Consider the following 24,098-nt stretch of genomic DNA (forward strand, 5'->3'; position numbering starts at 1 on the left):
CTCAGTCGTAGTCATGAGTTTGAGTTCTTCTGTTTTGTAAAAAAAACGGTTTTTGTGTTGAAATGTTTCACTTGATGCTTCTGCATGAAGCTTCAAAGTAGTCTGATTTGTTTCTCATTGAGCATCAATAATTGATTCTTTGGTTACATTCTGTTTATGTATTGAAGTTTTTTTTCTTCTAATGAGAGGATCCTATAATAGTAAAGAAAACTCGATTTTAACCTCTTCTGACATGATACTTAATTAAGAGGCTTTATGTGTTTTATCAATCCTCCATCATGCACACATAGATGACTGAGTGAAATGACGATCATTATTACATTTAAATCCCCTCGCTGGGCCATGGTATAATCCTCATGGGCTGGAGCCCCAAAAAGGTTGTGGACCAGTGATCTAGACAACCCAAAAAAGAGATTCACACAACATGAATGTGATCATGGACTCAACACAAACCTTGTTCTGAGACGCCGTCAGGTAAGCAAAAGCTTTGTCTGCTTTTCTGGATACGTTGTCAATTCGAGCCTAAAGAAGAAGGAAAAACAACTTATTCAGTAGTAAAAAGGAACCTCTGTGGAACTAAAGTGCAGCTTTACACTAAAGTTGATACTGATTTAATTAAATAAAAAAGTAGTAATGGAAATCTGAAAATAAATAATCTGAACCCTATAGGGCACATGTATCAAAGTCAAGATCCTCCAGATCATTTTATTCTATTATTATTAATGGCCTAATCTTATCCTGCGCTCATCTCTAACTTGTACAATTTTGACAATATATTTTTATGGAGAGAAAAATATTTAGTTATTTAAGGTTTAAGTTGATACATTCTGGAATAATATTCCTGCTTTTTTATTATTCATAGCTATGTTAAAAAGTTACAGTTTTAACGTTTTTAAAAATTGGCATTCTGCTAGCTTTTTGGACTATTTTGGCATTTACTAAGATTTTTTTAGGCTATTTGGAGTTAAGCTAATATTTCAGCAACAGTTTTGGCTAATTTAGGCGTTTTAAAAAGTTTTTGATGCTGTTTTGGAGTTAGTCTAATATTTACATGCAAGGTGTTTTGGCTAATTTTTTTAAGCTATTTTGAACTTTAGCTATTCTTTCAGCTACATGCTAGCTGTTCTGGCTAACCTAAGTTTTTTGTTTCTTAGTTTTTTAGGTTAATTTGGCATTTAGCTAATATTTTAGCTGGCTATCTGCTTCAGGGTTTTTAGCTATCAATTTCAGCATCTTCAGCTATCAGCACTAACATGTTAAGCAGCCAAATTCAGCTGGCATTCACACTAGTATTATCACAGGTAACGCTATATATCTAGTTTATAATTATGTTAAAAAGCCGTGTTTTTTCCAAGTATTAAAAATTTAATTTTAAAGTGTTCAATAAATATTTATCCTGTTCAGCCCGTAACCTAAGGTGTGTTTTGGATTTTGGCCCCCTGTGTGATTGAGTTTGACACCCCTGGTATAGGGTATTAGTTGAATCAGTTACAGTTGCGCTCATAACCTGGCAGAAGTTATGACTTATTGTCCATTTGTCATAGAACATGAATGAAAACACAACAATGGTTTTACCACTCATGGTTAGTTTTCAGGTGCAGCCATTTATTGTCAAACAACTGTGTTTACTCTTTTTAAATCATAATATTAGAAATTCCCCAAATGACACAGATCAAAAGTTTACATACCTCAGTTTTTAATACATTGTATTGCCTCCTTTTGCATCAATACCAGCTTGAAGTCTCTTGTGGATGAGAATCTTTATTTTCTCTCGTGGTAAAACAACCCATTCTTCTTGGCAGAAAACCTGAAGTTCCTTTAAATTATTGTGCTGTCTTACTTGAACTGCCTGTTTGAGAGAGGCTCAAGAGGTCAGGAGACTCCAGAACTTTACTCCCCTTATTCTTTTGGAGCCAATGACAGGTGGACTTGGCATGTTTTTTGGACCGTTGTCATATACGACATTGAAATATCCAAGTATGTGCATCTTCCAGGAAGCAGAGTGCAAGTTTTCCTCCAGTATCTTCTAAAAATGTGCTGCATTCATTTTGCCATGAATGTTGACCAAGTTTTATGTGTCTTTGTAGCTCACACATCCCCAAATCATCAGCGTTCCACCTCCGTGTTTCACGGGAATAGTGTTACTACATCATGTTGTTTTAGTTGTGCCCAAAAAGTTCAGTCTTGGTCTCATCACTCCAAATGACTTTGGTCCTGAAGTTTGGAGGTTTGTCTTTTGTTTCTTCCTATTTTTACAGGTCAGTTACCTTTTCCCATAGATTTCTTGACAGCTTTTCCCGGTGACTCAAAATCCAGAAATGTCAGAGCAGCATTGCATAAAGGATGCACAGGTCTGTAAAGAGTTTCAGATACTCCAAGACTTTATGAGTGTGCATATCGTCAAGCAAAAATCACCAGAGTATGTAAACTTTTGATCAGGAAGTTTCTAATGTCATTAAGAACAAGCGAATGTTTATGAGCATCACTGTAGTTTCTGATTAGTAGAGACTGGTCACTATGGCGACAACACTGGAAAGAATTTTGAGTGTCCAAATGAGATTCAAGATGAATTCTGTGAGTTTAGATCAATAAATCTTATGTTTGCATGGAACAGATAAAAATAAATAAACAAAAGCCACTAAACCAGAAAGATAGAATAAGAGGAAGACAGAAGTGTTCTACTCACCTGCAGTTTCTGCATTAAACTTTCAAAGTCGGCTTCATGGTTGATCTCCTTAATATTGTCTATTAAACCCTGGAGCTCCATTTCTTTCCTTTTCACGGCCGACTGGACTTCCTTCTCAACCAGGCTTTGCACCTGCAAACCCGAACAGACAACTTTTAGCTTTCTAGATGAATACAGAAAAAGACTTCACTAAAAGTTGAAAATGCAGGCCAGTATAGTTACTTTGATGTCTCAATTTATGAATATATGTGGGATTAATGCACAGTTTTATTCCTTTTTAGCCTTCTGGACTCAATGTGATTTACTTTAAGAATGCAGTTTCAATTTTTTTTTTTGCACAAAGCCACATTTTCTTTAACTCTTTTGGTTAATTATAATTAGAATTTGTTTCCAACTTGAAACATTATACATTAGATAAAAATATTTGTTTAAATAGATAAGATAAACACAAAAATCACACTGTTTCTGATGTTTTTACTTACCTCTGACTGGGAAAACTTCTTTTCACCCTTGGGTTCGGTTGAGGGTAAATCTGGGGACGACGAGCTTTTTCTTAAGAAAACAAACAAAGTTTTAAAGATTGCACATGGAGAGCTTTTTGAATTTAAGACCCTGTAAAATAAAAAATGGTTTTTAATAAGTTCTTATGGCATTTTTATAATGATGGGGGACATATATAAAGAACAGAAAGTGTGTTTCTTTGTATTTTATTATTCAAATCGTTGTAAATATGTAAAAGCTATGCTTTATCAAAGGATGTCTTAATGTTCACAACAACACAAAGTGTAGTGAGTTTCCTTCAACACTTGCCAAAGATAAACTCATTTGATGTTTTTATTTTCTAATGCCTGTTATCTGTTTTTTAATTTTTCTTTAGCCAGAGTGCCACCCCTAAACTGGACTTAAATGGCTCTGTTAGTGTTAAAGGTAGCAAACTCTTTGTTTCAGAAACACACGACACAAAATGTAGTTTATTTTAGCCTATTAAAGTCATTCTGCTTGCATTCTAGTAATTATAAAAATGATAATCCACAAAATCGCTTTAAAAAAAATCAGACTCCAGTTTTGTTTTGATGAAATTGTGCAGTTGACTCACAGATCAAGAAGATATTTGGCCACTTCGGGATCAGTCTGTAATCCTTTAGCCTTTTTCAGTGAGCGCCATGCGCCAAAGGCTCGTCCGATGTTCACTCGAGTGTCCAGCGGTTTCTTGGTGGCCTGTTTGGCTGGCTTGTGTTTACCGACTGACTTTGATGACTCTCCGGTTTGAGAGACTTGATCTGGAATCACTGGCATGTTTAATTAACCTGCAGTTCAGTAAAACAAGAAGAGAAAATGAGACACGTCACATCACAAGAAAATATTACTTTTTTCTCTTCGGTTACAGACCTAAAATTAGAAAGAAAAAAAAAGTTGTAAATTATAAAAATAAAACATAAATAAATTTAAAAAACACAAAGAAACAGAATATTATGTATTCAAAACTGAAAATTAGAAACACGTTTGTTTAATCCTTATCAAAAATTAGTACACTTGAAGTTATTTTATTAAGTATTAACTGAAGTTTAACACTAAGTTCTCTCTGACATGATGCTAACAGTCTTGCTAACGACGGTTCGCTAAATTTTTAATAAGCATTACTAAACAAGTTTAAATATGACAAAATTAATACATTACCGTGCGCATTTGAAAGCAGACTCAAATATTGTAAGAAGCTTTTTGTAACTATTGCAAAATAAGATAGAGCATCCGTGCTTCAACTTCTTTTTCTGTCTTAAGTTCCACTTTACGTAGCAAGTCACTGAAAAACGATCATCCAGGCGTATTACTGCCATCTAGCGATTGGAGTGGGAAGTCTTTTATTTTTATTTTTTTAAATTATTTATTTGACATGTGTCAAATCTTTGGACAACAATAAAAACAGTTTTTTTGATTAGGTTATTTAAAACTTTAAATAAAACTAGTAAAAATGTTTATTTGTCACATAAGAGAAAAATCAGTGTCAAATATTTAAATGAAGTTATGTCTTCATAAAAAAAACAAGTGTTCAAGCAGACAACATTTTTTAAAACATTTAAATTTATTAAAATCTTCGTCTACAACAGAATATCAAACTTCCTTAAAAACAAAAAAAAAATAGCACATTTCCATGGTGCAGTTCTCCTATTAGTCCACTAGGTGTCAACCGAGGACAACAAATGTTTTTGACCGGTGTTTTAAAAGTGATGGAAGCTGCCACTCACAGAGGTAAACAATAAAGAGCACGTTTTGTTTGTTTGTTTAACAATAATAATAATTAAAAAAAAAGCATATCCAGGCAAAAATGTAAGAAGTGGAAAAGAAACACTTCAAAATTATTTTATTCTAGTCAAAAACAGAGAAAAACTCATATGATCAATTTAATTACAACCGGTTAACTTAAGTCTGAAGTTCTACAGCAAAGTATGTAGAAAAAAATGAATAGGTTTGGTAAATGCTTGTATTTTCTTATTCTTTAATTGTGTTATTATCAATCATTCAGAATAATCTCCCAAAAAATGTTGTTGGAGTGATTTAAAAAACACATTACTACAAAATGGCCTCAAAATGCAAAGTCACTGAGTGAAGTTAAACACTGAAATTAGGTGAATAGATGTTTTTAAAAGATGATATTTTTACTGAGAACGTCATAATTTCCTACATTATAAATTTGAGGCGAACCCTTCGGATAACAAAAAAAAAAAGTTAGTAGGCGTAGTCCAAATTTATACTAGTATTTTTAATGAATTTTTTAATTAAATGTATACCAGGAAAAAAACCCTATAGTAGCTCAACCAGACTGGAAAAAACAACAACACTTCATTATCATACAAGTCAAATAAATTTAAAACACAAAATCATAAAAAAAGTGGTTTCAAATAAATATTTTCTTTTTTTTTCTTTTTTGATGGAGGAAAAAATAAAAAAAAAATAATAAAAACCCACACATCTTCATTCCTTTTTCAAGTTTTCATGTTGTTTCTTTTATCATTTTAAATCCCAAACATCACAGCACATTTTAACCCTTTATAACAGTCATTAATAGAAGAAAATAAAAGTCAAAATCCTCTAAAGAACTACAAACTCCTGTGAGCTAAAACACTTTTTTTGTGAAAACTTTATGTATATTTTTCCACTAACAATGTCTAAACTGACCTGAATACATACACATATAGTTTTATATACATAGCACATTTGTACATGAGAGAATTGGTAAATTGAGGATTTGTGTCACAATCAAGCACACTTTCAGACCACAAATCAAACTGAATACAACGGGCTGTTCTAACATGACGCTCTTTTACATACTTTTGTCCAGTTTAGAGCCTGCAATCTGAAATTCTTCAGCTAAAAAGGAATTCTGCACGGTTAAAATTCATAGCTGTAAGTTGACATTTGCTCCATGTTTTCTGCCCCTCACATCATTTTCGTTTTCTGAGGACCAGGTACATGAGGCCGCTAAAGAAGGTCATGGGGAAGCTGACCCACGCCAGGATGTAGGAGGAGCCATAGGAGCCTTGGTGGAGACTGGTCACGTGAAAGCTCTTGTTCTGAGCGGTGTAGATGGACGCTGCGATCATCACACATAGAGCTGGGAGGAGAGACGGGAGGCAAAATAAATAGTACATGTTACAAAGAGATAATATCTTACAGGTGCGCACTGAAACACACAACAGTATTCTCTTAGCAACAATAATCAAGGAAGTATGTTTGTGGACGTAAAAGATCGCAACAACTGGCAGTAAGCATGTGAAATCTGAAAAATAAGAGGAGAAAAAACAACAGCTGCTTTTCAAAATAATATAAAAAATAAAGTTTATTTGAAAGAAGGGTTCAACAGCTCTTAAAAAACAGGTTAAAGACACACATTTTATGTGGGTTGTCACTTTATCGCGATTATCATGATTAATTAATTACAGACATTTCAGAGCGTTAATGTTAAAATCCAGTTAATCTCATTTTTGCGTCTGGTGGTCACTTTCGTGGTACGCAGCATTTTATCTCACTTATACCACAGTCATTCAATACAATTCTAAATATTAAAGAAATTATTCAGTTCTTTCATGTTATAGGCCTATTTTTGAGTTTAAATTGTTTTTTTTTAAAGCGGTCTGTCACATTGTCATGGTAACAGCTTCCGCGAGGCGCGCTCCGATCGAGCTCCTTTTAGAGAAAGGTGATGAGAAGTAAAAAAAATGCATTATTTTAGAGGGAAAATTCACTTCTTAGTGCTTGTTTTTGTCCAGATAATGAAGTAACATTTTATTTAAAAAAAAAAAGTCTAAATACTTCTCTGCAATGTTTCATTTCTTCCTTCTTAGATTCTCTTCTCTATTTCTTCTCTGTTTTATCTCAGTCTTTAAAATGATCAAATTCACTCAAATAGGTTATATTAACCTATAAAATCACCCTAATGATTTTTTTTACTGTCTTGCAGTTGTGTTAAACTGTGAAATAAAGTATAGCAACATTTGAATTATGGTATTAATTAGAAGTTCAACATTTTTTGGATTGCTCAGAAAAGTCTTCCTATTATTTTTTGATGTGGTAAATTAGAGGATTCTGGACCGGATGTTTTTTTTTTTCTATTTTTCAAGATTGAAAAAAAAATGTACCCCTCGATGGTGTCAAAGTCGATTATATTCATAGTAATAAAAAAGAAACTTAATGAAGCCACCTTTTTATTTTTATTTTTATATTTTACTGCACCACAATGTCACAAACTTAAATAAAATACCTCAAAATGAGACTTTTAACAGCAATTATTAGGTTTAAAATCATTGTGATTAATTAGATTGATTAATTGCAGGTCCAAATTAATGAATCACATTAAAAAATTAGTCGCATGACAGCATTAATCTTATGATGTAATACAGAAATCTGTAAATTATCTCACAACTTAACTATTTAATTTAATTATGTTATGAGCGTGAAAAGAAACTAAAATCTTTAACTTTTCAACCGTTGTCACGATCAACGATCGTGTTAACAATTAAAAAAATACTGGAGGTAATTTTTACGTACAAGCCAGCAGCTCGATGATGGCCGTGAAAATGAACCTCTCTCCCTGCTTGATCCTGAAGAGCTGCAGGATGAAGGTGAAGAAGCTGATGCAGCACAGGATTGTGGACAGGATCATAGTGGCCTGCACCGCCTGCAGGTACGCTGCGGAGCACAGGAGAACGAGGCGGTTTGAACAAAAAAACAAAAAAAAAACGTGCGTCTTGAACGTAACGTCACACTCACCTGCTTCCACAGTGTGGCTGTTCTCCACGGGGTAGCAGGTGGAGTTGCAGGAGTACCACAAGTCGACGTAGATGACTTCCCGCCCGGCTGGAGACACCACCCACCATGCCTGTGGAATAAAGGACGAGACAGGAGCATTGGATGGAAACCTCTTTCCTCTGTGTGAGCTGGTGGCATTCTGAATCCTTACATTGTGAATGGTGGAAACGAAGAGTAAGATGGCTCCAGCTAAATGAAAGAGGATGATGAAGGCTAGGATGATAAACATGACTCCTCCTCAGTCTGCCTCTCCTTTTGATCACTCGGGACGACTGACAATTTGCAGGAACTTTGTTGCGGCTTCAGTGTTTATGCCGACTGTCAGACGGGAGGCTGATCGGACAGACTAGACCAACGTTCTCACGTGAACCTGTAGGAAACAACAACCAAAAACATCAAAAAGTGAAGAAAATGTGTATTTTAATAAAAAAAAACAATTTGTTTACTTTTACTTTAAAGCAGGTTTCAGATACCTTCATTCCTTAACACATTTTACTATAAAAAAGGTTTTTATTTAATTTATTTGCTCTATATTAAACAAAAAGGAAAACCTGAAAATTTGTGTTACTAAAAAAATGTGTAAAAAGTAAAGAAAGTAAAACAAATTATGTGAAGGAAACGGCGTTGTGTTTTTTGGTGTTTTTAACATGTTTGTGGCATTTTTCTAATGATGGAGGACAATTGTAAAGAAAATTAAGCTTTAAATTTTATTTTTGAGTATTTATTTGTTCTAATTGTTGTAAATCGAGAGAAAAAAGAACACTGTTTGAAAAAGATTTGTGACGATGAAAATATGCTGAGAGAGCCACAAGCTTCCTGCACAGAGATCTAGATAACAGAGATGGGAAGGGGGGCGGGGTTGTTCAATAGTCAATAGTCCTGCCCACAGCTTAGAAGAAAATTTCTTATGTACTAGCTGTCTCTCTCTTCCCCGCCTTCGCCCTTCAGTAGCCGGGACAGGCTCCGGCACCCCGCGACCCCGAAAGGGACAAAGCGGTCAAGAAAATGGATGGATGGATAGCTGTCTCTCTGCAGAAATTAACACATTTTTTAAACAATAAGTTGCATTTTGGGGAGAGTTTTATTTAATAAAATATCGGAACCAAATCGGACATTTTGTTTTGAAAGGCAAATTAAAATAACGGAATAGACTGAATCCATGAATGCTTCACTACCGCTAAATATAGATGCTAATTTAGCTTCATGAAACATAGAAAAATCTAGTATATTATGGCAACATGTGAACAAATTTCCAAATAACTATAACATAAAGCACATGCTAACAACTAAACTCTGTATATCATTTTAAATCACTAAATCCGTTAAATTTTTCATCCTCTGTGTCAGTTTGGAACAATGTAGCCAAACCCGAACAGCACTTCTTTGTCTGTGTTGCTGCCAGTAGCAAATAGTGATACACACCCCTACAGTGCCCTCTAGTGGTTGTTGCTATTTACTTAAAAAATCACATATAAGTCTCACTTGAGTATAAGTCAACTCAGCAAAAAAATCATGACTTTTAGTCCAATAAATATGTTAAACTCTGGAATATAACCTCTTTTTTGGGCTAAAAACAGATTCATTACAATTCAAAGGGAATGCTTTAAGGATGATTTGGGTAAATTTGTAATTATTGTTTTTTTTTCTTTTGTTATTGTTTTTTTTTGGGTGGAAGGTGAGGCGAGGGGACCATGTAACACCATGGAACGTTCTAGCAAACAAACTCTCACCTGAACACACTTTATATGCATTAGCCAGAGGTAAGAATTATGTGTGTGTGAGTATGAGCTGACTATTAGCATACTTATTTGTACTTGCATTGGTACGTGTGTAGTTTTGGTACATTTTTATTTTTGATATTGACAACAATAATCCAGAAGCAACTTTTAGTGTCTATTTTAATACTCTGATCCTCCAACCAGCAGCAACACCCCCTTCTTTGTTCTTCTGTCCATTCTCCATCGGCTCCAGCACTTAAAGTCACTGCTTTAAATAAAGTTTGGCTTTAAATGTAAACTGGGTTAACGCGATTAAACGTCTAGGTTGCTTCCTGAATATTTAACCCTTTTCTAAAACATCCGTCAAACACATGAATGTTTTCACTTCACTCTGTCTCCTCAGCTGCAGGACAGAACAACAGAAAGATTCTCTCTTTTCTTTGTTTCCCTCAGAAATGTCTTCTCTGCCAGATCGTGCTTAAGTAAACAGACTTCATTCAGCTTCTGCAGCGACGCAAAACAGAAGCCACGCCCATTTTTATAAGAGGAGCACACAGGATAACAATCTTGGTAAAACATATCATTCAACAATATGATGCCACAACTGTCCTTTAAAAATACAAACAGACTGCACAAAGACACAATTTTAAAGCAACCAACAAGTTCACTTTGTTTTTGAATCCTCCCAAAGTCACTTAGTAATTTAAATAATCACTAGTTTGTTCCAGAGAAGTACTGGAACAATCCAGTGAGTGGAAACGTACAATCCAGTAACTGATAAAATCTATTACTGAGATAATCAGATTGAATAATTTAATGGATCAATTTTCCTTTGAAGTTAATGCAGCAGGGTTGATGTCCAGCCCTTTTTAGGAGAGAGAAACTTTCTCCTGATGTTTCCTTCAACTGGGCTGTAGACCAAGCAGGAAATTAAGGCTTTTCATTTATTTATACAAAGATGATGAAGAGCCTTTGCAGAGAACCATTTATCCTCTGTTCACTTTAGCTGGTCTGAGCTTCCTTAACAAACACAAATCTCTCATTTCCATCCATCCAACCTCCTTATTCCTGTTGAGGGTCATGGGGTTGCTGGAGCCACACAACCACACACACTAACATTCACACCTAAGGGACAAATTAGAGTCCAATGAGCCTATGAAGCATGTTTTTGGACTGTTGGAGGAAGCCTGGAGAAAAACCAAACTCCACACAGAAAACACCAAATGGGAATTTCAAGCAGAGCCTTCTCAATGTGAGCAGAGAGCAGTAACCACTACTCCACTTTGCAGCGCCTAATGCCGTAGTCACAACTGCCCTCACGGGTGGAAGTGGGCGCTCCCCACTTACCACCAGAGCACAATACACATTTCATTTTCATGACGCCCTTGAGGTGACCGCAAGAGAACTGCAAGACACACCTGTGCTCCACTTTAAGACCCACTCCAAAGAAAACAGTTTTTTGTGATTTTAACATGTCTATGCAGCATAGTTCTGTTGTAGAGGACGTCTATATGAAGAAAACTGAGCTAAAAATTTTGTTTCTGCATATTTCTTTCTTCAAATTGAGGTGAATCCGAAGCAGACATAAAAAAGTTGTTTGCAAAAGCTTGTAGTTGCTACATAAATCACAAGCTCCCTGCTCTCCCCCATTCTGACCCATCCACTTGTAGACGACTAGATCCATGTATGTTCTGTTTCCCTCGTCTAGATCAAAGCTGTACGACTGGATAGCTCCAATATTGCTCGCCATTTTTGTTTGCGGAGGTTAGGTTGGGTTTGTGAAGGGCTGTAAGCTAGCAGGAGAGAGTGTAAACAAAGGCATGATGGGAAGTGTTGGCTGATTTACACCAAGGCGACGGTCCTGCCACAACTCAGAAGCAAATTTCTAATGAACTCCTGCCGCTCTGCAGACACTATGTCCAAGAAAATGACACCGGATTTTTTATTCTGTCTAGAATTGAAACTGAAAACTGAGGCTGGAAGTGAATATAAAAAAAAATGGAAAATTCAAAACAGCAGCTGTTATTAATGGATAATTTGTTTTCAATCAGTATTTCATTTGATTTAATGTTTTTTTTTATTTCAAGTTTTCACAATTTTTTTTTCAAATTTTCAATTCTTTTTTTGAGGTTTCAAATGTTCAATTTTTTTTTCAGTTACAATGTCTATTTTTCAAGTTTTCGGTCTGTTTTTTTGTTCACTTTAAGCTGATCCTGATTTGACCCCATAGACGCCTGCGTCTCACCTACTTCCCTCTTATCTATCCTCATGCGTTTCGAAAGTGTTCTCTACAATAATTTGCAGCATGTCCACAGAAATAAAATGAATATTTTCATCTTACAGGTTCAATCTTAAAATTTTGCGTACAGATTTGCCCTTTTTCCCCAGCAGACAACCTGTATCCACCTGTAAGTGAAGTTGTAACAAAGGCATGAGACGCAGGCGGTTCTGTCTACGACCCTCTACGGGCCAACCCAAAACTCCACAGCATGGGGGTTGACCAGCACGGGTGCATGTGGCTAAGGCCTTAGCATTTCCAAAAAGAGAAGAAAAAAATCTGATAAATCTGAATATTTTGCCGACTGATGTGTGGCTTCATGGCTCATTTGTTACAGCCTCACATTTATTTTCACCCTGAAATGAAATTCCACTGAATAAATCTTGCTTGTTGCACTTATAGCACTGACGCAGCACAAACTTTACATTTCATCAAACTAAAAACTAACTGCACGGCAAAGAAAAGTAAACAAGCCGGCTGTATAAGCACTTATCCATCTGGAGCCGATTACCGACGTACAGCTCAGCCAAACAACTGAGGAAAAATGCAGACTTAATGAAACAGAGAAATATTTGTCGCCTCAAAGTCTTCCCCCAAAATTACAGAAAATGTTTGTGTTGTGTCTGTATGTAGGCAAGACCGCGACAGAGTATCAGTGTTTTTAAAATTTGTGGGGTAGTGGTGTATATTCTGCGGCATTCAACCCTTTAATCCAGACTATGAGATGTTGAAGGACATAGACTCCTTAAATGTATTGTTTTCATCACGCAGAGCTCTGAAAGAAATTATTTTTAAGCCCAGCCACAGGACTAAATGTGCCGTTTTATTGTGCATTCCAGAGGACACTAAAAAATGTTTCTCATAAAGATGATGGTCTGTGAGTGGACCGGTTCAAATGCTGGTTTGTTTTTTATGCTGTTTGAACTTTACTTTTGTATCATTTGTACACAACAGTCCTGCAGCTTTTCTGCAGCAGCCAATGTTGTCAGTCATAATAGTTGTGTGTGTGAACTGCTGAAGATGCAATCTTCACGTAATCGCCACATTACAAGCTTGGAAGGCAGTCAGATGGTTTATAAACTTTCTCCTTTTCCAACTATACCCTACACAGAACAAAAGAAATGAAAGATAGAAAACATGTCAGATGTACAGGATCTTTTTTATCCAAGCTCAAGAGCTTTTTGGCACACGTTACTGGCAAATGTGAGGGATTGTGGTTTTGAAAAGCCTAAACACAGGAGTCAGAGCTTGATTTAATAACTCAATCGTAGCGTGACACAAAAACAAAAAACGAAAGTGACAAAACAAAAGCATGAACTGAGACAAAAAAGAAGAATGCAAACATGAAAATTGGACTAAAGAAAACTGAAAACTAAACTTAACAAACATTGAGGAAATCAGTTGACAGAAAAATAAAGCCTTGTATGAACAAAGGTGGGAACACTGACAAAAAAATAATGTATTAAAGGAATGCAAAAAACAAAGATGAGTTCAATAACTTTAAGAAGAAAAAACAAGAAAACGAAACTTCTAAGTCCTTAATTGTCAAGTCTAATGCAAATTGGGTTACTAGTTTTAACAGTAAAGTCACAAGCTTTAACTAACTAAATGTGTACTGGAATTTGCTAAAATGTTTCTATAATGTTTAGCAATTTGGGTTATGCTCACGTTTAAAAATTAAGCACATTTAAAACGTTAAATTGACTGCCCAGCCAAACAGACTCAGTGAAACAGTCTTTACTCCAGTTGGGTAATTTACGACCGACAAACGGCAAGTGATCACCAAATGGTCCAGACAACTGGTCTGTTAAAGAAACTACAACCAGTTCCTAATTCAAGCCTCCATTCAGGATCAATTCTTTCCCAACAGGGATTATCCTGGATGATAACATCAAAAGAGCCACTGGGTTTAACAGTTTTGCAGAGGAAAACTGTGAGCTTGGATTAAAAAAATACATCTAGAGCTAGATTTGTTTTTTATGGAGAGGAAGTTCTCTCTCTGGGGATTCCTGCTCAGACTGCTGCTCTCACAACCCCACTCCAGATATTGCATCACTTATTTCTATACTTAATTAGTCAAATTAAGTATGTAATGATAACTTTAAAGTGACAAGGGGCTGCATCTCGATCAGTTCATCATCATTTTGTTGCTATGGTGAAATAAAAAGTATATCAACAGAAGAGATAGTATCTGCAATATATTTTCCATTCTAAAAAAAGTACATTTCTACCAATCAATAATCTAAGGACTGTTCACAAATTCAACCACTTAAACCATCCCACGGAATTTACTGCTCAAGTCCGCACACTCTGATGTGGGACCAATGTAGTCAGATATTGAACTTTCAAACCTAATGCTACATTCACATCAGCCTCTGCAACCCGCATTCAAACTATCACAATGAAAAGTCAATGTAAACGCACATATATGTGCATTTTGGGCTTCTGTGTTTTTAGTCTACATTCAAAACGCGAGTCCACTGGACAAGTGTTGAAAGTTAAAGTTGAACTGTGACCCATCAGGGACTTGGATTCGGTAATGACGTATGAGTAGCAAGCTTTTTAATTCACGGAAGTGCCAACCATTAGAAAATTGATCATGGAGGACAACGTGGTAATTGTGGATTGTGGTCAGATGACAAGAGAAAAATCCTGGAGCAAGATTTACGAGATTTTCACCACTTAGACATTTTACCCCAAGCCTCTTCCAACGGTAAGTATATACCCTAGTATCGGGTAGTCCAATGGGAACACCATATGCTAAAAGCACGATAAACAACACCAAACAACAGCCTTTTTTGATACTGTGTGTGAGTTGCATCTCCATCATTGATCTTATATTGGCTATTAGCACCACTTTTTAGACTTTGTGTGTAGAAAGGCAAGCGTACCTGAAAAAAATGTGTCTGCAGACACACACACATCCACAGTCTTACAACCAGACAGGAGACGAAATAGCTTCGTCTGCTAAAACGCACTCGCAGTAAAAACATCCAGTTCCCTCCAACAGGAAGCCTGTCACCATGTGTGAGAGCATGTGGCTGTGGAGCGAGCCAGAGCTACCTAATACCAAAAACAGCCTTAAAAACATCCGACTTGTAAAAATAGAAATTACCAGAAGGTTTCAGACAGGAAGGTCTCTTGAACAGGTTGATAATAAGTCAAAGTAAACAATATATTAAGGAAAGTTTGCTCATATTGATTTGAAATTGAAATCTAAGTAACAGCGAGTAACGCCATATCTTACTATTAGTTATTTGATGATTTGATCTTAAAGCAGTGTAGCAGTGTGGTGAAATGAGAAACAGGCACGCCAAAATAAAAAATAATAACTAACCACCAACTGTTTCTATTACAGTGGCTGCAGACCTCCTCGGTTTGATCTGATGAACTCTGGAAGCAGCAAACTATCAGGAAAAAAAGAAGAAAGATGGAGGGATAAGAGGGAAGTGCAAGAAAGAAAAAAAGTAAGTTACTTTTCAATCAAAAGCAGGTTTAAATATAATATTAAACAAGTGCAGAAATGTATTTTGGAAATATTCACTTATTTAAATGCTGAAAGTGATACAAAGGTTGAATGTGTGTTAGTTTTGCCTTAAAGCAAGAAACTCTAAAATGAAGAAAGTAAAAACTTCATCATTGTAGCATAAAAATAAAGACTTTCTAAAATATTCCCACAGAACCTTTAAAAAAAGTCTCAGGGAAAACTGTGAGAATCTAAACACAACACCACCAGGAAACACATACAACTAAACCATGAGCATGCTGAATTCATTAGCTATGCAACCATGGAATGAATAACATTGATGTTTCACATCTCATTTGTCAATCTACACACACAGGACCCTCTGCTGGTCAATTTGAAGACCAGCCTAACAGATTACATGTTTGCGCTAATAAAATACGCTTTTACTGAGAAATATGGATTGAGACGGATACCAGGGGTCTCCAAACCTGTTCCTTGTGAGTTACTGCTCTGCTTGTTCAGCAGTAAACTTGGCTTCAGTAACTACTAGTCACCTGGATCAGGTGTGTTCAGTCAGTCCAAAACCAAGCTCACTCAATCCAGCCAAACAGACACCACTAACCAAAGAAAGAAGAGTTGATTGCAGTGGCGGTTTTAGGCACGGGCAATACGGGCAGCTGCCCGGGGCGCCGATTCAAAGGGGGCGGCATCTCACCGCTGGGAGGAAAAAATAATCTGCGCAGATATGATCGTCTACTACCTGTCATGTGTTGAACGGCCTGAAATCAGCGAATTAGCGCCCTCTGCTGGTGCAGGCGCCCCTGTCCGCTGAGCATGAAACGGATAGGTGTTTAGAGAGGGAGGGGCGGAGGGACAGTTCAGCTGCGGGTCTCTCCTAAACGAAGAGGACGGATGAGGAAGGAGGGCGGGGTCTACTTTGTAGAATGTTTTATTTTTAAGTCAGTCATAAGATGACATTCTATAACCCAATATAGGTGGACCTCTAAACTCTAAATTAACAACCGCCAAACGTGGGTTAAACTTTATTTGGCGGTCAGAAAAGCTCTTTGACTTTGACAGGTGAGTCTCTGTTCTTCATCTCTGAGGCTCAAACACAGCATGATGGAGTCTGCTTCTCCTCCACTGCTGGTCACCACAAACATCCATCCCAGAGTTGATTCAAAACATTTATTCCTGACTTTACTGCGCTGATTTAATGGATTTAATTGTCACATTCACCGCGGCACGAGGTGCGTTCAGGGACTGCGTGGAATTTCCGCACTTATGCACTTGCATTAAGAACTTGCTATTGCTGCATTCAGGTGTGCTGGGAATTTCTTGTATTTGCTCACACTGATCCCAGCAACACAAACACACGCTCATTTGGTGCTCCATTTCATTGTGACTCACAACAACACTGATCAGTATTTCACATATTAAGCATGTTTTTATATTCATGACATTAAAAAAAAAACCTTTAAAATAATTATTTTACTGTTCTTAACTAGTTTTAATCTTTACTCTTCTATGATTGAAAAAAACATTTGTGATTTGAACAAAGTCAATTCCTTAAATAATGTTAAAGAGATAGAAATAAACCTTAGGGCTTTGATGAAAAGTTGATGCTTAAGGAGTGTGTTCATCTAAAGGTTCAGAGAAAAGTTCAAAATTAAGGGAATAACGGTTTTGATAAACATACAACTTCTTTATTAGACAAATGTTGAGCTGGTATAAAGCTAATATGGCTGGTAGACTTTGCATGTTATAACTAAACATGTTTTTAACATCGGATTGAAGAGCAACATGACTGATTTTTCTTCTCTGGAGTACAGATTAATATGGTAATTTAAATGTTCAAATCATGGATGTTTTTTTAACCATCATATTTCCTCATATAGTTTTATTTATAAAGTATATTTGTATTATAGTACGTACTGATAACTGTCATTATGCTGCACAGCATTGTGTTAATGTCTGTTGTATGTTGTTTTCAATTGTAATTCTAGGAAAACATGGCAACGGACAAACAAAATTCAGTTGGGGGGCGCTGGGGAGGGTCTCGCCCGGGGAGTAATTCAGTGTAGAACCGCCACTGGTTGATTGGTTTGATGTACAAACCAATCTTACTTTTTTGTAAAAATGTAAACAAACTTTCTTTAGGACGGTTAAGATCTTTGGAGCATTTTAAAGTTCAAACCGTTTTTCAGGCACTATAAGGTATATACAGTACACATGCATTCTCAAACACCCACGGTGTTCACACTGGACAAGCAGGGAGGGCCTTCTGTTTCTTTTTCTACTGTTAAGCAGTGCATGTCCACCACATACACTTGGTGCGATATGTTGAAGCTGTGCAAATCTCAAGATTTGGGCACGAAACAGAAACTGCTTGTTTATTGCGAGCGTCCTTGCTATGGCGGCTATGATGTACCATCATTTCAGGAGAGAGCCCTTGGTTTTATCTTTATATGAAAAACGAACACAGACGTTGTTGGGCTCATCACCATGCCTGGGACCAAATACCAAATTAGAATTCCTGATCTGGTTTAACTTTCAACACACATTTAATTGCCATGCGTTTTGTACGTAGTGGACGAAAATGGTCGGAAAAACGTGTGTAGCTGCACATGACCATAAAGCCTCGTTTCTACTGAGCGGTACGGTCCAGTCTGGTATTTTGAGCGTTTCCATTGTAAAATGGACCCATTAAACAATACCGACCCGTACCTCTGGAGTGCCCCCATCAGTTGTGGGTCCATTGAAAAGTAGAACACAACAGTTGAGGTGGAGCATCTGCAGCCACCCGTTAACGCCATTACAAAGAGGTAACATAGCACTAATTTAAGCTAATGTTTCCAATGTTTGCTAGCATTCAGGTTTTTGTGGTTTCCTGTGTTCTTTTTGGGTCACGAGTCTATATTGAAAATGCCTCCAAACAGCAGCAAGGCCTGGTCTGCAGTAGAACTGCAAGCGTTCCTTACCATCCTTGGTGACAGTGTGATACAGGGTGAGCTAGCGACAAGCTAGCGGTCTACACCACAAAAGCACCGTGAAACAAACCGCTCAGTGCAAGAGAGGCTTAACTAAATGGAAACGCTCGCCAGAATTAGCTGGACCGTAACGTACCTGTTCATTACTGTACTGGACTGAACCGACCGCTCAGTAGAAACTGGGCTGAAGAGTTTTGAAGCCTGAAACTTGTGTTTACATAGACTTTTTGTTAAAAGTGGCTGCTTGAACGCACATTGCCGAAGGCGGAGTGAATGTAGCTTCATATTTATGAGACCAACTCTGCACATTGAGGGACGACAGAAAGTCAATAGATGGGAAAAAAAGCACAAGCTTGCAAAATGAAGTGGTGCTCCAATCCAAGAATCCAAGTCACGTACACATCTCACATTTAACTTGAAATGAGCTTTAAGTATTTTTTGGAACACGATTATTATTTTTGTGCAGCCAAATGCGAAACAACATGAAGACAGACGACTGGAGCCTCCTGTCCCTGACCCGCACTAACACCCATCCAGAAGCTGTCATTCCTCCTCTCCACTCAGCGTTATAATAGGAGGCTGGGATGTTCAGTGTTTGAGAGCAGTCTGTGTGTGGACGTGTGAGTGCGCACGGATGTCTACTGCTTCTCTTGCGGGGTGGAAAATGCTGACTTTTAATGTCCTTTTTGTTACTCTTTCATAAAACACAAAGCCATAGACTTAACTGGGCCTCTGAATCAAACTCTCGTTCACTGTCCCGCTCTCCCCCCTCTGCCCTCGTCTCTGTTTCTCTTTAACTCTTGTATCTAGCCATGGAAAATTAGGAGAAGCTAAAGAAATTACAGTAGTTTATTGGCTCCTTCAACCACTGTTATTTGATCTGACACATTTAGCTGCTAAATGTTTTGCAGCGCTATCAAAAATGACTTTTTTAAGCATTGAAATGCAAGATTCTCTTTACTGCTTTTCTTGAATTCACAAATTTCTAGAGTAATTCAAGAGAAACAAGTAATAAGCTGTCTATAGTTTAATTGGAGGGACCAATATACAGTTTTTTGGCTCCTATATGCAACTTCTGTCACTAGATCCTCTTGATACTACAAACTGGGCATAAGAATATTAATAAGAATATTACAAACAACAATTTTCAGAGACAAAAAGACTAAATAAAATGTACAGATTAGTTTTAATGTACAGATAAGTTAGACAATGAGGATAAAATACAACCTAATTGTCAAAATTAGCCTGACACACATAAGATAAGGAAAAATTGCAATCATGTTATGAGTTATTTAGCTTTAAAGGTATGTGACAGTAAAATAATACATGCTTTGTTCAGGTTTTGTTCATGATATCATGCTTTATGGTTATTGCTTGTTAAACTAGCTTTGTCCTCAGCAATTGGCTATTCTTAGGTCAAAACCCATCATAGTAGGGTATAACTACAATGCTAACTCTAGTTTAGAGTCCAATTAAACCCAAACATAAACCTTGGTATCATTATATTTCCCCTAAAAACACATTTGAACATTTGAACCTATACATCTGTCAAGAGGTTGAATATGTTCCACCACTCTTAGCATCCAAAAGGAATGCTTGATCCTGTGATTGAACGAGTTCTGACTCAAAGTCTTGGCTCTAAATGATCCAAAATGTGTCCTGATGGGTTGAGGTCAAGTTTCTAGTCATGTTCTTCTAGCCCAAGCTTATCTATATCTTCAAGGTTGATCATTTCATTGCATTGTGCATTGTTGTTTAGTCACATCGGAACAGGAAGTGGCCCATCCCCAAACTGTTGCTTCATAGTTGCAGGGATGGGATTGTCCAAAGCATCTTGGTATGCTGAAATATTTCACTGGGAAGAAGGGAGCATTCAAACTAGCAGGTTTGATTCCCATTGTAGGGTTCATTTCCTTGGACAGTCTCTAATCAAACAAATGATCCATGGCCCTGGTCAGATTAAGGGTCTGGGTTAATTATGGTGGACTTTGGTGCACTTTGTAAGTGTGAATGTCAATGGAATTTTAAAGAGTAAAGCTTCTTCTTGAGCTAATTTGAGAGCCATACGAAGTTTGATGTTCTGGAGTGATCGACTGGAGAAACTTGCCAATCAAACACTTCAACATCCACAGAGCCTCCTCTGTGAATCAATGCCTTCTACCACTCTAGTTCCTACTCACTTTCACTCCCACTGACACTCGACCGAGCAGATAGTATAGCATAAAAAATTTCCCAGCTGGATTTGTTTCACTGAGCTCCTGAGAGTGACATTCTTTCACAGATGTTTGGAGAAGCCGTCTGCATACCTCTGTGCATGATTTTACACACATGTGGCTCTGGAAGGGACTGCACCCCAAACATCCATCTTCAGAACCCGCTGGACCCCATCACGGGGTCATGGGGTTGCTAGAGCTAATCCCGCTACTGTTGGGCAGAGGCCAGTCTGTTGTAGGGACTGATTGCATCTCCAGAATTCAGCTATTTGAATGGGTAAGCAGACACTTTTGACAACTAAATGGTCACAAAGAAGCATCTTGAATAATCTTTTACTATATATAATTAATAATACGTACTTAATAGAGATTGACTTAATAAAGCCAAGAGAGAATTGACCTTGAATACTCTTTTTAAGATGCAGAGCCAATTGGAAAACTTTTATTGCACTCTGTATAAATAACAGAAAGAGCTTATTTTTAGATAAAACACAAGGAGGACCTCAACACACGACTCCATGAAGGTTTGTTTTGGATGTGCACTCCAAAATAAGGAGGCAAAACTATGCTCACATTTACAGTTAGGTTTGGGGGATGTACGTATGAGGAGTCGCTTACAATCACAGAAACAAGGACAGCCATAATGCTTGTATTTAAGTGATTTCGATGCTTTTATAAATATAGATGACGTTGTTCGTTAATAATGTACGAAAAAAAATGTTTTACAACTTACTAAGATTAAAGCAGTTTAATGTCTATTCCTTGAAGCGTCTTGGGTTGATTTTATAGGCCACGATTTTGCATAATGGATTTTCCTTTTCTAAGAATAATCCCCAAAATGCAAATTTGGCTGAAATTAGGCATTTGTAACTCTTGAAATTCTACTGCACAAAGGAACTTTAATATGTATTTTTTTATATATATAGTTTACATTTTCTCAACAGAACAAAGTTGAATAATTCCAACCATGTAATTTGTTTGTTGTGTTGTTTTTGTTGAAATAGTATTAGTATAAAAGGAAACCTTTTACAGTTTTAGTACATTCTTTCTTTAAGTTACAGTTTGGATTTAGAAACTGCTGGTTTCATTCATATTATCTGGACTTGAGATCTCTGAGTTTCACCATTTGATTGAGGACGGACAAAAAAGCTGATGTAGTTGTCTTAATGTGAGTCTGAGGTCAAACTCATCACAAAAATGGACTCAACTGGGAATTGAACCACATCCCTTCCCATAGAAGAGTAAAATTAAAAAATTGCCAGTATTTCAAAAATTGTGGAATTTTTTATTCAGATTTACTAAACATTTCAAAACGTTTACAGAACAAGGCACAAACATTTTGGTGGTTAAAATATACATATTAGGTTGTCATTTCAATATATTTATAGTACATGTCTGTACATAAATGTTTTAATATAAAAATAAAAGTTCAATTTTACTACAATGTTTATTCCTTTATTTGAACTATTATCTCTTACACAAAACAAAATATAAGTTAAAGAAATTAATAAAAACATACCGCAAGTGTAGAGTAATTAAGTAAGAAATGCATGTGCTAAAATATATTTGAATTTTAGAGCTCAAGTTGTTTACTTTTTTTAACCTATTAACTTTATTATTACCGTGATATTAGGTTAAGTTTGACCTGATTATTTATTTGCTTTACAACCTTTAAAGGGTGCTAAGAGATCAAATTCTGCTTGTTTACATTCTTACATTGTCCAATAAGAGTTTCAAAAAAGCAAAACCATACAATCATTTGATAAAAATGTTAGTTTGGTGGAGTTCTGAAGCTAACCTGTAAACGTTTAAATGCACACAGCTATGTTCCTGTCGAGGGGCTTCCCTCTGACAAAGGTATTCCTTCATGCTTTTCTAAGCACGTCTTTCCTCGTGACATTGAGTAATGGCTTCCACACTGCACCATGTGTTTGGGCAAACAATAAGAGAGAAAGAAGAAGAGCTCTGCACTCCATCTTCACCTGATGTCCAACTTATCTACATCAACACTCATTTTATACAGTTAAAAATTACCAACACCTCTCGCAAAACAAGCAATAAATTAAACAATCGAATTTGATAAAAAACAACCTTAATCAAACCTCAATATGAAGCTAAAACCTTGATTTAAGACAGTGTTTAGAAATACAGATTACCAGGATACACTAGTCTTTCTTAAATACACAATTAATATCTATTTCTTTGCACAATTTCTACAAAAAACTTCAAACCCAAAAATTTGTTTGATTTGTTTACACTGACGTATTGCTATAATTGACCAGCAGGGGGCGCACCATAGGGCGAACAAGGCACGGATAAGGAGCCACATCAAAATAAAATGAAGTGGATGGATATAAAATTACGACTAGGAAACTGTGTTTGGGAGTAAGACTAATTCAAGATTTTCAAAGTTTATTTTTATGGTAAAAAAATATATACTTATATATATTAAAAAGATTACTAAAGCTTTATTTGTAATAAAACATGTAATGAGGGGAAAGAGTTTTGTAGATATTTAGCTACATATTCCCATAATTCCTCTCGAAATTTTCTTTCTTTTTTTTACTTTTTCGCTGTAATAAGGTGAATATTACACTTTCAAGACTACAAATATACTTTTATTTCAATTGAATTTCCCTTTTCTCTTCTGGGCTTGGAGCATGACTAAATTAAAAAAAAAACGGATATAAAAACAACCGCGACAGAGCCTTGTATCCTCTGCAAACATATAGTAAGCGCTTAAAAAGACCGAATTAAAAACCCTTTAAATTACATTGTACACATAAATAAATTTAAATGACGCGTAGAAAGTTCGAAAGACTGCAGGTCATGTTAAAGAAAAGTACTTACCGAGTTGGCGCGAGGACAGGAGCAGGGCTGCGTGGATGCATGGATGTGGAAAAAAAGGCGAAGCACGGACTGGAGCAAAGAGGGAGGGACGGTGGGTGGGTGTGGTTTTTGACTGCGTGCTTGGAGGTGTGTGCTGCAGGGGCGCTTCCAGAACATTCTCATGAGGGGGACAAGTGTTGAGGTGGCATCACTAAGTGACCCCACCCTCCTCACATTCCAAACAGGAAGGCAAAATCCCATAGACTTCTATTGGGAAGTAAAAAGCAATTTTGATTTTATTCTTTTAATCTGTGCTGATGCTAGCATTAGCTTTAACTATGAGACGTGGAGCTGCAGAAGATCTTTTCTCACCAGTTAAAAAATTTCCGTGCTCACATAATCATTGTAAACAAAGCAAAAGTCAGACAGTTTCATCGTGTCTGACATTAAAGTAAATTGTAATGTTTTCTACAGCGGTCAGTGAGCTGCTGTTTGCTCAGACGTGGTTTGAGGCTCTCAACATTTTCGCTGAGCCAAACCATTCCTGTTTTTACAATTATCCCCAAAAATATCCAGTAGAACAACAAATTAATTTATCCCGGGAAGCGATTAAA

The 24,098-nt window shown here is 36.6% G+C and overlaps 2 protein-coding genes across 6 annotated transcripts in view; both read right to left on the reverse strand.

The window, feature by feature from the left end:
* atf7ip2 (activating transcription factor 7 interacting protein 2) overlaps positions 1–4,517 on the reverse strand; it is an 8,422-nt gene extending 3,905 nt beyond the window's left edge. For all 3 annotated transcript variants that reach the window (XM_024272831.2, XM_024272830.2, XM_024272829.2), the window contains exons 1-5: positions 4,364–4,517; positions 3,783–3,993; positions 3,169–3,238; positions 2,687–2,818; positions 454–522 (exon numbers count right to left, since the gene is read on the reverse strand). In XM_024272831.2, coding sequence (XP_024128599.1) covers positions 454–522; positions 2,687–2,818; positions 3,169–3,238; positions 3,783–3,982 — 471 coding nt within the window. In that variant the 5' untranslated portion in view covers positions 3,983–3,993; positions 4,364–4,517. The remainder of the gene's footprint in view (positions 1–453; positions 523–2,686; positions 2,819–3,168; positions 3,239–3,782; positions 3,994–4,363) is intronic.
* A 1,128-nt stretch (positions 4,518–5,645) lies between these two features.
* Positions 5,646–23,720, reverse strand: emp2 (epithelial membrane protein 2). 3 transcript variants are annotated; one of them, XM_036213330.1, is made up of 5 exons: positions 23,506–23,720; positions 15,324–15,393; positions 8,142–8,360; positions 7,730–8,060; positions 5,646–6,296 (listed from the first exon to the last, which is right to left on the reverse strand). In XM_036213330.1, exons 3-5 carry the CDS (start codon positions 8,217–8,219, stop codon positions 6,127–6,129), a joined length of 579 nt encoding a protein of 192 aa, XP_036069223.1. In that variant the 5' UTR covers positions 8,220–8,360; positions 15,324–15,393; positions 23,506–23,720; the 3' UTR covers positions 5,646–6,126. The 3 variants fall into 3 exon arrangements, with proteins under 3 accessions (XP_036069223.1, XP_024127072.1, XP_036069222.1); XM_024271304.2 differs by lacking the exon at positions 15,324–15,393 and having other exon boundaries at positions 7,730–7,870; positions 7,952–8,060; positions 23,506–23,710; XM_036213329.1 differs by lacking the exon at positions 15,324–15,393.
* Between the last annotated feature and the right edge of the window lie 378 nt (positions 23,721–24,098).

This window comes from Oryzias melastigma, linkage group LG8 (genome assembly GCF_002922805.2).
Source record: "Oryzias melastigma strain HK-1 linkage group LG8, ASM292280v2, whole genome shotgun sequence".
NCBI classification, from domain to species: Eukaryota; Metazoa; Chordata; class Actinopteri; order Beloniformes; family Adrianichthyidae; genus Oryzias; species Oryzias melastigma.